At 44.1% G+C, this 12,782-nt stretch overlaps 1 protein-coding gene across 1 annotated transcript; it reads right to left on the reverse strand.

Annotated features, from left to right (window-relative positions):
- Window positions 1–3,598: 3,598 nt before the first annotated feature.
- Window positions 3,599–5,208, reverse strand: LOC130357871 (protein spinster homolog 1-like). The gene has a single exon (XM_056560618.1). The coding sequence runs from the start codon at window positions 5,191–5,193 to the stop codon at window positions 3,679–3,681; it is 1,515 nt and encodes a 504-aa protein (XP_056416593.1). The 5' UTR covers window positions 5,194–5,208; the 3' UTR covers window positions 3,599–3,678.
- Window positions 5,209–12,782: the final 7,574 nt, after the last annotated feature.

The following is a 12,782-nucleotide window of genomic DNA, read 5'->3' on the forward strand; positions in this document are numbered from 1 at the left end:
GTGATGTCACAGTACAGGGAGGGATAATATACACAGTGATGTCATAGTACAGGGATAATACACAGTGACGTCACAGTACAGGGATAATACACAGTGATGTCAAAGTACAGTGATCATACACAATGATGTGACAGTACAGAGATAATACACACAGTGATGTCACAGTACAGGAATAATACACAGTGATGTCACAGAACAGGAATAATACACAGTGATGTCACAGTACAGGAATAATACACAGTGATGTCACAGTACAGGGATAATATACAGAGTGATGTCACAGTACAGGGATAATACACAGTGATGTCACAGTACAGGGATAATACACACAGTGATGTCACAGTACAGAGATAATACACACAGTGATGTCACAGTACAGGGATAACACACACAGTGAGGTAACAGTACAGGGATAATACACACAGTGATGTCACAGTACAGGGATAATATACACAGTGATGTCACAGTACAGGGATAATACACACAGTGATGTCACAGTACAGGGATACTATACACAGTGATGTCACAGTACAGGGATAATACACACAGTGATGTCACAGTACAGGGATAATACACACAGTGATGTCACAGTACAGGGATAATATACACAGTGATGTCACAGTACAGGGATAATACACAGTGATGTCACAGTACAGGCATAATACACAGTGATGTCACAGTACAGGGATAATACACAGTGATGTCACAGTACAGGGATAATACACACAGTGATGTCACAGTATAGGGATAATACACACAGTGATGTCACAGTACAGAGATAATATACACAGTGATGTCACAGTACGGAGATAATACACACAGTGATGTCACAGTACAGGGATAATACACAGTGATGTCACAGTACAGAGATAATACACACAGCGATGTCACAGTACAGGGATAATACACAGTGATGTCACAGTACAGGGATAATACACAGTGATGTCACAGTACAGAGATAATACACACAGTGATGTCACAGTACAGGGAGGGATAATATACACAGTGATGTCATAGTACAGGGATAATACACAGTGACGTCACAGTACAGGGATAATACACAGTGACGTCACAGTACAGGGATAATACACAGGGATGTCACAGTACAGAGATAATACACACAGTGATGTCACAGTACAGGAATAATACACAGTGATGTCACAGTACAGGAATAATACACAGTGATGTCACAGTACAGGGATAATATACAGAGTGATGTCACAGTACAGGGATAATATACAGAGTGATGTCACAGTACAGGGATAATACACAGTGATGTCACAGTACAGAGATAATACACAGTGATGTCACAGTACAGGGATAATACACAGTGATGTCACAGTACAGGGATAATACACACAGTGATGTCACAGTACAGGGATAATATACAGAGTGATGTCACAGTACAGGGATAATATACAGAGTGATGTCACAGTGCAGGGATAATACACAGTGATGTCACATTACAGGGATAATACACACAGTGATGTCACAGTACAGGGACAATACACAGTGATGTCACAGTACAGAGATAATACACAGTTATGTCACAGTACAGGGATAATACACAGTGATGTCACAGTACAGGGATAATACACACAGTGATGTCACAGTACAGGGATAATACACACAGTGATGGCACAGTACAGAGATAATACACAGTGACGTCACAGTACAGGGATAATACACAGTGATGGCACAGTACAGAGTTAATACACAGTGATGTCACATTACAGGGATAATACACAGAGTGATGGCACAGTACAGAGATAATACACAGTGATGCCACAGTACAGGGATAATACACACAGTGATGTCACAGTACAGGGATAATACACAGTGATGTCACAGTACAGGGATAATACACACAGTGATGTCACAGTACAGGGATAATACACAGAGTGATGTCACAGTACAGAGATAATGCACAGTGACGTCACAGTACAGGGATAATACACATTGATGGCACAGTACAGAGTTAATACACAGTGATTTCACATTACAGGGATAATACACAGAGTGATGGCACAGTATAGAGATAATACACAGTGATGTCACAGTACAGGGATAATACACAGTGATGTCACAGTATAACCATCTCACAGCCGGACCACCATGTAATTTCAGCAGATAATAAAGCAGGGCCTCATGTTCAAGTTTCGCCTAAGGCCTCACAAAGTCTAGAGCCGCCTCTGGTCGGCCCTACCATGGGACCCGGTGGGACCATAAGTCCCAGGTGGCACTTTTCAGGGGCGGCATTTTGCTGCCCCCTTTTTTTTTTTGTGCCTAGTAGGTTCATGGTAGGGTTGGCGCCGCCGCTGCTCACTGTTCTAAAGCAGCTGCGGGGTATAATAGCGCAGCGGGCACTTTAGACAGTGAGTCTGCCTCCGGCCGACCGGGGTCTGACGAAGGACGTCACACAAGTGACGTACTTCTGCAGCCCCGCTCAGGAGGACGTCAGTGAAGTCACTCGTCAGGCCGCTGCTGGAGAGGAGAAGCGCTGTGCAGGGCAGGTAAGTGTGTCTCTGTGTGTGTCTGTGTCTGTGCTACCTAATGTGGGTAAACTATGTTACCTAATGTGGGAAATCTGTGCTACCTAATGTGGGGAAACTATGCTACCTAATGTGGGGAAACTATGCTACCTAATGTGGGGAAACCTTGTTACCTGATGTGGGGAATCTGTGCTACCTAATGTGGGGAAACTATGCTACCTAATGTGGGGAAACTATGTTACCTAATGTGGGGAATCTGTGCTACCTATTGTGGGGAAACTATGCTACCTAACGTGGGAAACTATGCTACCTAATGTGGGCAAACTATGCTACCTAATGTCGGGAAACTGCTACCTAATGTAGGGAATCTATGCTACCTAATGTGGGGAAACTATGCTACCTAATGTGGGTAAACTATGTTACCTAATGTGGGGAATCTGTGCTACTTAATGTGGGGAAAGTATGCTACCTAATGGGGGAAGCTATGCTACCTAATGTGGGGAAACTATGTTACCTAATGTGGGGAATCTGTGCTACCTAATGTGGGGAAACTATGCTACCTAATGTGGGGAAACTATGTTACCTAATGTGGGGAATCTGTGCTACCTAATGTGGGCAAACTATGCTACCTAATGTGGGGAAACTATGTTACCTAATGTGGGGAAACTATGTTACCTGATGTGGGGAATCTGTGCTACCTAATGTGGGGAAACTATGCTACCTAATGTGGGCAAACTATGCTACCTAATGTCGGGAAACTGCTACCTAATGTAGGGAATCTATGCTACCTAATGTGGGGAAACTATGCTACCTAATGTGAGGTAACTATGCTACCTAATGTGGGGAATCTATGTTACCTAATGTTGGGAATCTATGCTACCTAATGTGGGGGGCTTGAATGAGCTGCGGCATATGGGAGGCCTTAATAAATAATTAGAAACTTATACAGCAAGTGACATATGGGGGTCCACCTGAGTAAGTGACACATGGAGGGGGGGGTGCTGAACAATTGATGTTTTGGGGGGGGGGGGCACAGGCACATTCTTTGCACAAGGGCCCTCTGCTGTCTGTGTCCGCCCCTGGGTAGAGAATAAGGGGTAAAGTGGAACATAGAACAAATGCAGTTATGTTTTTCTTAATTTTTTTTAATGAAGTAAACGAGATAAAGGTAAGCAATGACTTTTCCTCAGTCTGAAGCGCGGTCCTCATCGGCAGGAAGCAGTGAGGAGGAGGAGGATGACGGAGGTTCTGATTCCATCTCTGCTTCTTTTTCGTCCCTCTCTATATATAGGGCCGTGGCCATGAAGAAGGCCCCTCCGATGACTGCCATTATGGTGCAGGTCATGAGGGCATACTCCAGGCTGCGGTATTTCAGAAGAGGGGATTTGGCATATCCTCGTTCGTAGGTGTCAGATATCAGGCCGATGAGGTACGGGCTGCCGGCGTCACCTAGGAGGTGATAGATTGTCATCTGCACGGCCAGGGCTGAAGATCTCCTCCACGGAGTTACTACTTTTAGTATAATGTCAGATATGAGGGTGAAATTTACTGACAGAAGCGTCTCTCCGATGAAGATGAAGATGTTGGTGGCAACGAGGCTGATGTTGCCAAAAGTCAATGCCAACAGAAGAAAAGGGGCGGAGAGCATCATCGCGCATCCACACACAAGCGGGTCCGCCCGTGGGTTGGATTTGCGATATCTTTTACTTATCTCCGTCCCTGCTACAACTCCCAGAATGCCGGAAACGACTGTAACCACACCAAATATTAGGATGTCGTGATAGTCACACGGTTCAGCACGGCAAGGGTCCTTCTCTTGTAGGAGTGTTCGTGCGTGGGTCAGGTATGACGGACCCCATACACCTATGGCTCCCACTATGAAGGATACAGCCGTCGATCCCATGGTGGTGAACATGAAGCTTCGATTTTTAAATAGTTTTTTCAGATCTGTCGCCCATTTGGCAAACTTCTGGGATTTGTTGTTCTTCTTCCTGTTTGTAGTCGTTCTTGGAAGCTCCTTTGTGACCAAAATCATCAAAGCCACAGCTATGAGGCCCAGGCCAGGGGTGATCCGAAATGCCCAGTGCCAATCGCCCCTTGCTGCATCAGTCACTTTGGGCCCGATGATGTATCCTAGTCCGCAGCCTACAGGTATGACGGAGTAAAACACGTTCAGCATGCGGGTCCGCTGGTCACTTGTAAAAAGGTCTGCAATGATGGAGGGGGCGATGGTGCAGAAAGTCGCCTCTCCGGCCCCAACCAGTCCACTCGTCAGCAGGAAGAGCAGGAAGTACCCGTCAGGGATGAATGACAGGGTAAGTGTCATGCTCAGCCAAACGATGACTCCTGCGCAAACAGTATATTTCTTATTACAGTGGTCGCCCAAATATCCGGCAATTGGTGCGACCAGCACGTAGCTTCCAATGAACAATGTATTCAATAAGCCGGACAGACTAGCATTGGTGTCATATGCTTTCTGTATATAAGGCAGCACCCCCGCCACGCTGGAGCGATTTGCATAGATGAGCAAATTAACAAAGGCGAGGATCACTACGGTGATGATGGAACGTGCGGTGGACATCACGCTTAGAGATGGCAGGTTCTGCCTCTCAGGGATATCGCCCTTTTCTACATCCATATCACTATGGTCCTCCATTGCTTCTTCCTCCTCCTTCAGCAATGGGTCTTGTGGAGAGGCCATGGTCACAGGTCAGAGCCTGAAAACACTAGAGAGAGAGAGATAAGTGAACACATTAGACAACATGTTATCATTCCTGTCATTATACAATAGATCCTTCATACAGAGCAGAAATGTCCAGCACAGAACCACAAGATAACACTAAGACCATCGCAGCCTCAGAAGAAGACGCTTCTCTATAAGTGTTTTATATGGAGACGTCTTCCCTGAGGTTACCAATGTCTGATAACCCTGAACCTGTCCGGTCCTAGTAATATCTGATAACCCTGAACCTGTCCGGTCCTAGTAATATCTGATAACCCTGAACCTGTCCGGTCCTAGTAATATCTGATAACCCTGAAACTGTCCGGTCCTAGTATTATCTGATAACCCTGAACCTGTCCGGTCCTAGTAATATCTGATAACCCTGAACCTGTCCGGTCCTAGTAATATCTGATAACCCTGAACCTGTCCGGTCCTAGTAATATCTGATAACCCTGAACCTGTCCGGTCCTAGTAATATCTGATAACCCTAAACCTGTCCGGTCCTAGTAATATCTGATAACCCTGAACATGTCCAGTCCTAGTAATATCTGATAACCCTGAACCTGTCCAGTCCTAGTAATATCTGATAACCCTGAACCTGTCCAGTCCTAGTAATATCTGATAACCCTGAACCTGTCCGGTCCTAGTAATATCTGACAACCCTGATTCTGTCCGGTCCTAGTAATATCTGATAACCCTGAACCTGTCCAGTCCTAGTAATATCTGATAACCCTGAACCTGTCCGGTCCTAGTAATATCTGATAACCCTGAACCTGTCCGGTCCTAGTAATATCTGATAACCCTGAACCTGTCTGGTCCTAGTAATATCTGATAACCCTAAACCTGTCCAGTCCTAGTAATATCTGATAACCCTGAATCTGTCCCAGTAATGGTGGATTATAAGGGCTTGGCTGTATGGTCACTGGGCCATGTGAACTTCATACTGTAGATACAATTGGGCTATCCTGCTATATACATTTACTAATAATGAACCTACCCCACCTCATTGGGATCTATCCGTCCCCTATATGACTTTCTGACACTAGTTGATTTGAAAATTTTCCCTTTCGGAGTACCCGGAGTATTTCTATTGTTAGTACACACAGAATTCTATTATATACTATTATATTTCTGCCCTAATCTTTCTGTCATTCTTTTACTACACCACCAAATCTTTCTCATAGACTTATATCTTTTAGAACTTCATGAATTAGGACTCTTTTTCTTGGGGGCTTTTTTGGGCATAATTGCATTTTAGCAGTTTTGCAAGAAAAAGCTCTGGTCAGGATACTATCTGTGCGTTTTATTATGTTTAATGCCTAAGCCAAGTATTGTCACAATGCTATGAGGAATATAACTTTTGTTATTTCTTTTGGAAATTAATTTCTTGTTTTTTTTTGCTAATAAAAAAGCAACAGCAATAAAAAAAAACTGTCAAACAAAAAGCCCTGTGTATGTATGAATAGAAGAGGCTGAGACTTACCTTGTGGTTCTCTCTTCAGACAAGGAACGGTCAAAATCTTGAATTCTCTATCGCAAATAGAAACTCTCTAACAAACACTTTGCACCACAGGTTGTGAATGCAAAACACACTGAAGAGACTGCAGCCGGCGCGCACCTCCTTGTACAGCTTACGGTGACATCATCACAAGCATGTGTGACATCACAGGGTTCTAAACCATCTTCAGGTATGTGTATATCTGTATAGTAAATGTGAGTAGCCATATTAGTCCAGTGATGCAGATTGCAATACCTTTTTTATTGGACTAACAGAATTTTGTAGAGACAAACTTTCGGGATTCCTCCCTGATAATTTATCAAGTCCTTTGATCATTAGTCCTTGACTATTGGACTTGATAAAGGGCGGAATCCTGAAAGCTTGTCTCTACAAAATTCTGTTAGTCCAATAAAAAAGGTATTACAAGAGACTGCAACATATTTTTGGATTTGTGTGTATATATATATATATATATATATATATATATATATATAGTTCCAAGCGTGAGTAGGTGCCTCCAGCTAGGATCCGGGTCCAGGATCCTGCATACGTAGTTCCAAGGAAAATGCTGTGGCACTCAAGGTATGGTGAAAAAATGAAAACTATTTATTCATCCCAAATGTGCAAAGAGCAACGTTTCAATGGTCTCACACCATCATTATGAAGCCACTTGATAATGATGGTGTGAGACCATTGAAACGTTGCTCTTTGCACATTTGGGATGAATAAATAGTTTTCATTTTTTCACCATACCTTGAGTGCCACAGCATTTTCCTTGGAACTACGTATGCAGGATCCTGGACCCGGACCCTAGCTGGAGGCACCTACTCACGCTTTAGGAGTGCTGCTTTCTTCTTTGACATATATATATATATATATATATATATATATATATATATATATACATATATATTAATATATACCTAGAAATACATCAAGTACATAAAAACATCTTTTAGAAAAATATTTCTCCAGGCCTGCCGAGTATATCCCCGTACTTCACAGTGTCTTCTTGGTTTATATATTTTAATCTTTTGACCTTTTAACCCCACTAGGACCAAGGGCATCCTGGGACTTAAAGGGGTATTCCAGGCCAAAACTTTTTTATATATATCAACTGGCTCCAGAAAGTTAAACAGGTTTGTAAATTACTTCTATTAAAAAATCTTAATCCTTTCAGTACTTATGACCTTCTGAAGTTAAGGTTGTTTTTTTCTGTCTAAGTCCTCTCTGATGACACCTGTCTCGGGCAACGCCCAGTTTAGAAGCAAATCCCCATAGCAAACCTCTTCTAAACTGTGCGTTTCCCGAGACAGGTGTCATCAGAGAGCACTTAGACAGACACCCTAGGCTTATACTCGAGTCAATAACTTTTCCTGGGATTTTGGGGGGAAATTAGGGGCCTTGGCTTATATTCGGGTCGGCTTATACTCGAGTATATACGGTAACCTACCTACCTAGCGGAAAACCTTTTACTTGCCTTCCTACCAACTGAACTTACTACCTGCCTAAATAACTTGCAAACTTACTACTTGCCTACCTACTTAGAGAATGTTCTACTTACCTAATTTACTACTTGCAAACATACTACCTGCTTACCTAGCAAACATATTATCTGGGTGGGGGGGGGGGGCCCAGGCATATTCTTTGCACAGGGGCCCTCTGTTGTCTGTGTCCGCCCCTGCTGGAATACCCCTTTAAGTCTACCAAAGTGGTAAGCTGGTAAATGGCTAGCTGTAAGTAAACCATAAGGAACCAAAAGTTAATGAAGTATATGACAGATTGCTTACAACAGTCTAATATCTGAAATTTAGGGTACATGGTGAATATTTATTTTATGGTTCTGAGTGGCAAAACTATAAGAATGTAAACTGACATATATTCAGGCTGGCTGTACCCAACACTTGCAGCAGCAATTCCAAATCTAAACAATAGAACAATTCACTTCTCTGAGAATAAAGGTGACTTTCATGAATAGAGAACAGGAGCTACTTTTCTGCTAGGAGCTTTAGAACCAAATCTTCCATCTGCTTGCCTGGCAAGGATTTAATTTGCAATTGCAAATTTAAAATCCCACTTTGGGCTGGAAAAAAACATATACATATATTGTCAGAATCTTAGCAAAGGATCAAGGTTCCTATAAATAGTTCTGATCTTACAGTAATCATCCGAAAATGTAATGCTAACTGTGCCCATATGTGAGACCACACACAATGGGTGCACATTTAAAAGTGCTTAGTTTAGTGTGGAAACCTTTAGGCTTTTAACCTCTTAAGGACCCAGGACGTACGGGGACGTCCCTGCACCCTGGGCTTTAAGGACCCAGGACGTCCCCGTACGTCCTGGCGTTTTCTGGTCTCTGCCGCTCGCCGGGCAGAGATCGGAACCGGATGCCTGCTGAAATCCTTCAGCAGGTATCCGAGGCAAACGCCGAGGGGGGCCATGTAGGCCCCCCATGTCGGCGATCGCCGCAAATCGCAAGGGAAATCGCCCTTGCGATCTGCGGCGATACCGGGCTGATCGGGTCTCTGGGACCCGACCACCCGGTAATTTCGCATGATCCCGGCTGTCACAGACAGCCAGGACCATGCTAAAGAATAGGAGCGAGGTGGCAAGCCTGCCACCTCCTCCTATTCCCTGCGATCTGTCGGTTAGTTAACCGACCAATCGCAGGAGGGGGGGGCGGTTACTTCCTCCCGTCCTGCCCGGCCCCTTGAAGTCCGGAGAGGACGGGAGGAAGACAGGAGGATGCGGCGGGGGACGGGGGACTGCTGGGGACCGGCCCCGGTACTTACCTCGTCCCTGAAGACCCGGATCCCGGCGGCGGAGACGGCGGCAGCGGTGACAGGTGAGTTGATCTTCAGCCGCGGTCGGGCCCTTTACAGCAATGTACGTCACCGTAAAGCGACATGCATTGCTGTAATAGGACCCTGTAAACTACAACTCCCGGCATGCCCAGACAGCCCTTGGCGTCTGGGCATGCTGGGAGTTGCAGTTTTGCAACATCTGGAGGTCCACAGTTTTTGGACCACTGTGCCCTTCCAGATGTTGCAAAACTACACATCCTCAGCATGTCCTTACTGTCCAGGCATGCTGGGAGTTGTAGTGCTGTAACATCTGGCCCTTCAGATGTTGCAGAACTACAACTCCCAGCATGCCTGGACAGTTTTGGCATACTGGGAGTTGTAGTTTTGCAACATCTGGAAGGGCACAGATTGGGAACCACTGTATTAGTGGTCTGCAAACTGTAGTCCTCCAGATGTTGCAAAACTACAACTCCAAGCATGTTGGGAGTTGTAGTTCGGCAACATCTGGCTCTAAAGATGTTGCCGAACTACTACTCCCAGCATGCCTGAGAATGTTTGGGAGTTGTGGTTTTAAAACAGCTGGAGGCACACTGGTTGGGAAACATTGTTTCCTAACTCAGTGTTTCCCAACCCGTGTGCCTCCAGCTGTTGCAAAACCACAACTCCCAAACATTCTCAGGCATGCTGGGAGTAGTAGTTTTGCAACAGCTGGAGGTCCCCCCCCTGTGAATGTACAGGGTACATTCACATGGGCAGGGGGATTACAGTGAGTATCGGGCTGCAAGTTTGCAATGCAGCAAATTTTGCGCGGCAGCTCAAACTCGCTGTAATCCCCCGCCCGTGTGACTGTACCCTAAAAACACTACACTACACTACACTAACACAAAATAAAATAAAAAGTAAAAAATACTACATATACACATACCCCTACACAGCCCCCCTCCCTCCCCAATAAAAATGAAAAACGCCTGGTACGCCACTCTTTCCAAAATGGAGCCTCCAGCTGTTGCAAAACAACAACTCCCAGTATTGCCGGACAGCCGTTGACTGTCCAGGCATGCTGGGAGTTTTGCAACAGCTGGAGGGACCCTGTTTGGGAATCACTGGAGTAGAATACCCCTATGTCCACCCCTATGCAAATCCCTAATTCAGGCCTCAAATGCACATGGCGCTCTCACTTTGGAGCCCTGTCGTATTTCAAGGCAACAGTTTAGGGTCACATATGGGGTATCGCCGTACTCGGGAGAAATTGACTAACAAATCTTGGGGGTCTTTTTCTCCTTTCACCCCTTATGAAAAGGTGAAGTTGGGGTCTACACCAGCATGTTAGTGTAAAAAAATAAACTTTTTACACTAACATGCTGGTGTTGCCCTATACTTTTCATTTTGACAAGAGGTAAAGGGGAAAAAAGCCCCCCAAATTGTAACGCAATTTCTCCCGAGTACGGAGATACCACATATGTAGGCGTAAAGTGTTCTGGGGGCGCACAACAAGGCCCAGAAGGGAGAGTGCGCCATGTACATTTGAGGGGATTTACACAGGGGTGGCTGATTGTTACAGCGGTTTTGACAAACGCAAAAAAAACAAAACTCCACATGTGACCCTATTTTGGAAACTACACCCCTCACGGAATGTAATGAGGGATGCAGTGAGAATTTACACCCCACAGGTGTCTGACAGATCTTTGGAAGATTGGGCTGTGCAAATTAAAAATTTTGTACAGCCCACTGTTCCAAAGATATGACAGACACCAGTGGGGGGTAAATGCTCACCTTACGCCTTGTTATGTTCCTCAAGGGGTCTAGTTTCCAAAATGGTATGCCATGTGGGGGTTATTTTGCTGTCCTGGCACCATATGGGCTTCCTAAATGCGACATGCCCCCCGAGCAAAATTTGCTCTCAAAAAGCCAAATATGACTCCTTCTCTTCTGAGCATTGTAGTTCGCCCGTAGTGCACTTCAGGTCAACTTATGGGGTACCTCCATACTCAGAAGAGATGTGGTTACAAATTTTGGGGGGTATTTTCTGCTATTAACCCTTGCAAAAATGTGAAATTTGGGGGGGAAACACACCTTTTAGTGATTTTTTATTTTTTATTTTTTTTACGTATGCAAAAGTCGTGAAACCCCTGTGGGGTATTAAGGCTCACTTTATTTCTTGTTACGTTCCACAAGGGGTCTAGTTTCCAAAATGGTATGCCATGTGGTTTTTTGTTTTTGCTGTCCTGGCACCATAGGGGCTTCCTAAATGCAACATGCCCCCGAGCAAAATTTGCTCTCAAAAAGCCAAATATGACTCCTTCTCTTCTGAGCATTGTAGTTCACCCATAGTACACCTCAGGTCAACTTATGGGGTACCTTCATACTCAGAAGAGATGGGGTTACAATGTTTGGGGGGTATTTTCTGCTATTAACCCTTGCAAAAATGTGAAATTTTTGGGGGAAACACACATTTTAGTGAAATTTTATTTTTATTTTTTTACATATGCAAAAGTCGTGAAACTCCTGTGTGGTATTAAGGCTCACTTTATTCCTTGTTATGTACCTAAAGGGGTCTAGTTTCCAAAACGGTATGCCATGTGGGGGATTTTTGCTGTTCTGGCACCATAGGGGCTTCCTAAATGCAACATGCCCACCAAAAACCATTTAAAAAAAACGTACTCTCCAAAATCCCCTTGTCGCTCCTTCGCTTCTGAGCCCTCTACTGCGCCCGCCGAACACTTTACATAGACATATGAGGTATGTGCTTACTCGAGAGAAATTGGGCTACAAATATAAGTATACATTTTCTCCTTTTTCCCCTTGTAAAAATTCAAAAATTGGGTCTACAAGAACATGCGAGTGTAAAAAATGGAGATTGTGAATTTTCTCCTTCACTTTGCTGTTATTCCTGTGAAACACCTAAAGGGTTAAAACGCGGACTGAATGTCATTTTGAATACTTTGGGGGGTGCAGTTTTTATAATGGGGTCATTTGTGGGGTATTTCTAATATGAAGACCCTTCAAATCCACTTCAAACCTGAACTGGTCCATGAAAAATTGTGAGTTTGGAAATTTTGTGAAAAATTGGAAAATTGCTGCTGAACTTTGAAGCCCTCTGGTGTCTTCCAAAAGTAAAAACACGTAAATTTTATGATGCAAACATAAAATAGACATATTGTATATGTGAATAAAAAAAAAATGATTTTGAATATCCATTTTCCTTACAAGCAGAGAGCTTCAAAGTTAAAAAAATGCTAAATTTTCAAATTTTTCATAAAATT

Source organism: Hyla sarda, chromosome 2 (genome assembly GCF_029499605.1).
Source record: "Hyla sarda isolate aHylSar1 chromosome 2, aHylSar1.hap1, whole genome shotgun sequence".
NCBI lineage: Eukaryota > Metazoa > Chordata > Amphibia > Anura > Hylidae > Hyla > Hyla sarda.

Coding starts and splice junctions, on each gene's coding strand:
- LOC130357871 (XM_056560618.1), bottom strand. CDS start 5,193: ATGGCCTCTCCACAAGACCCATTGCTGAAGGAGGAGGAAGAAGCAATG.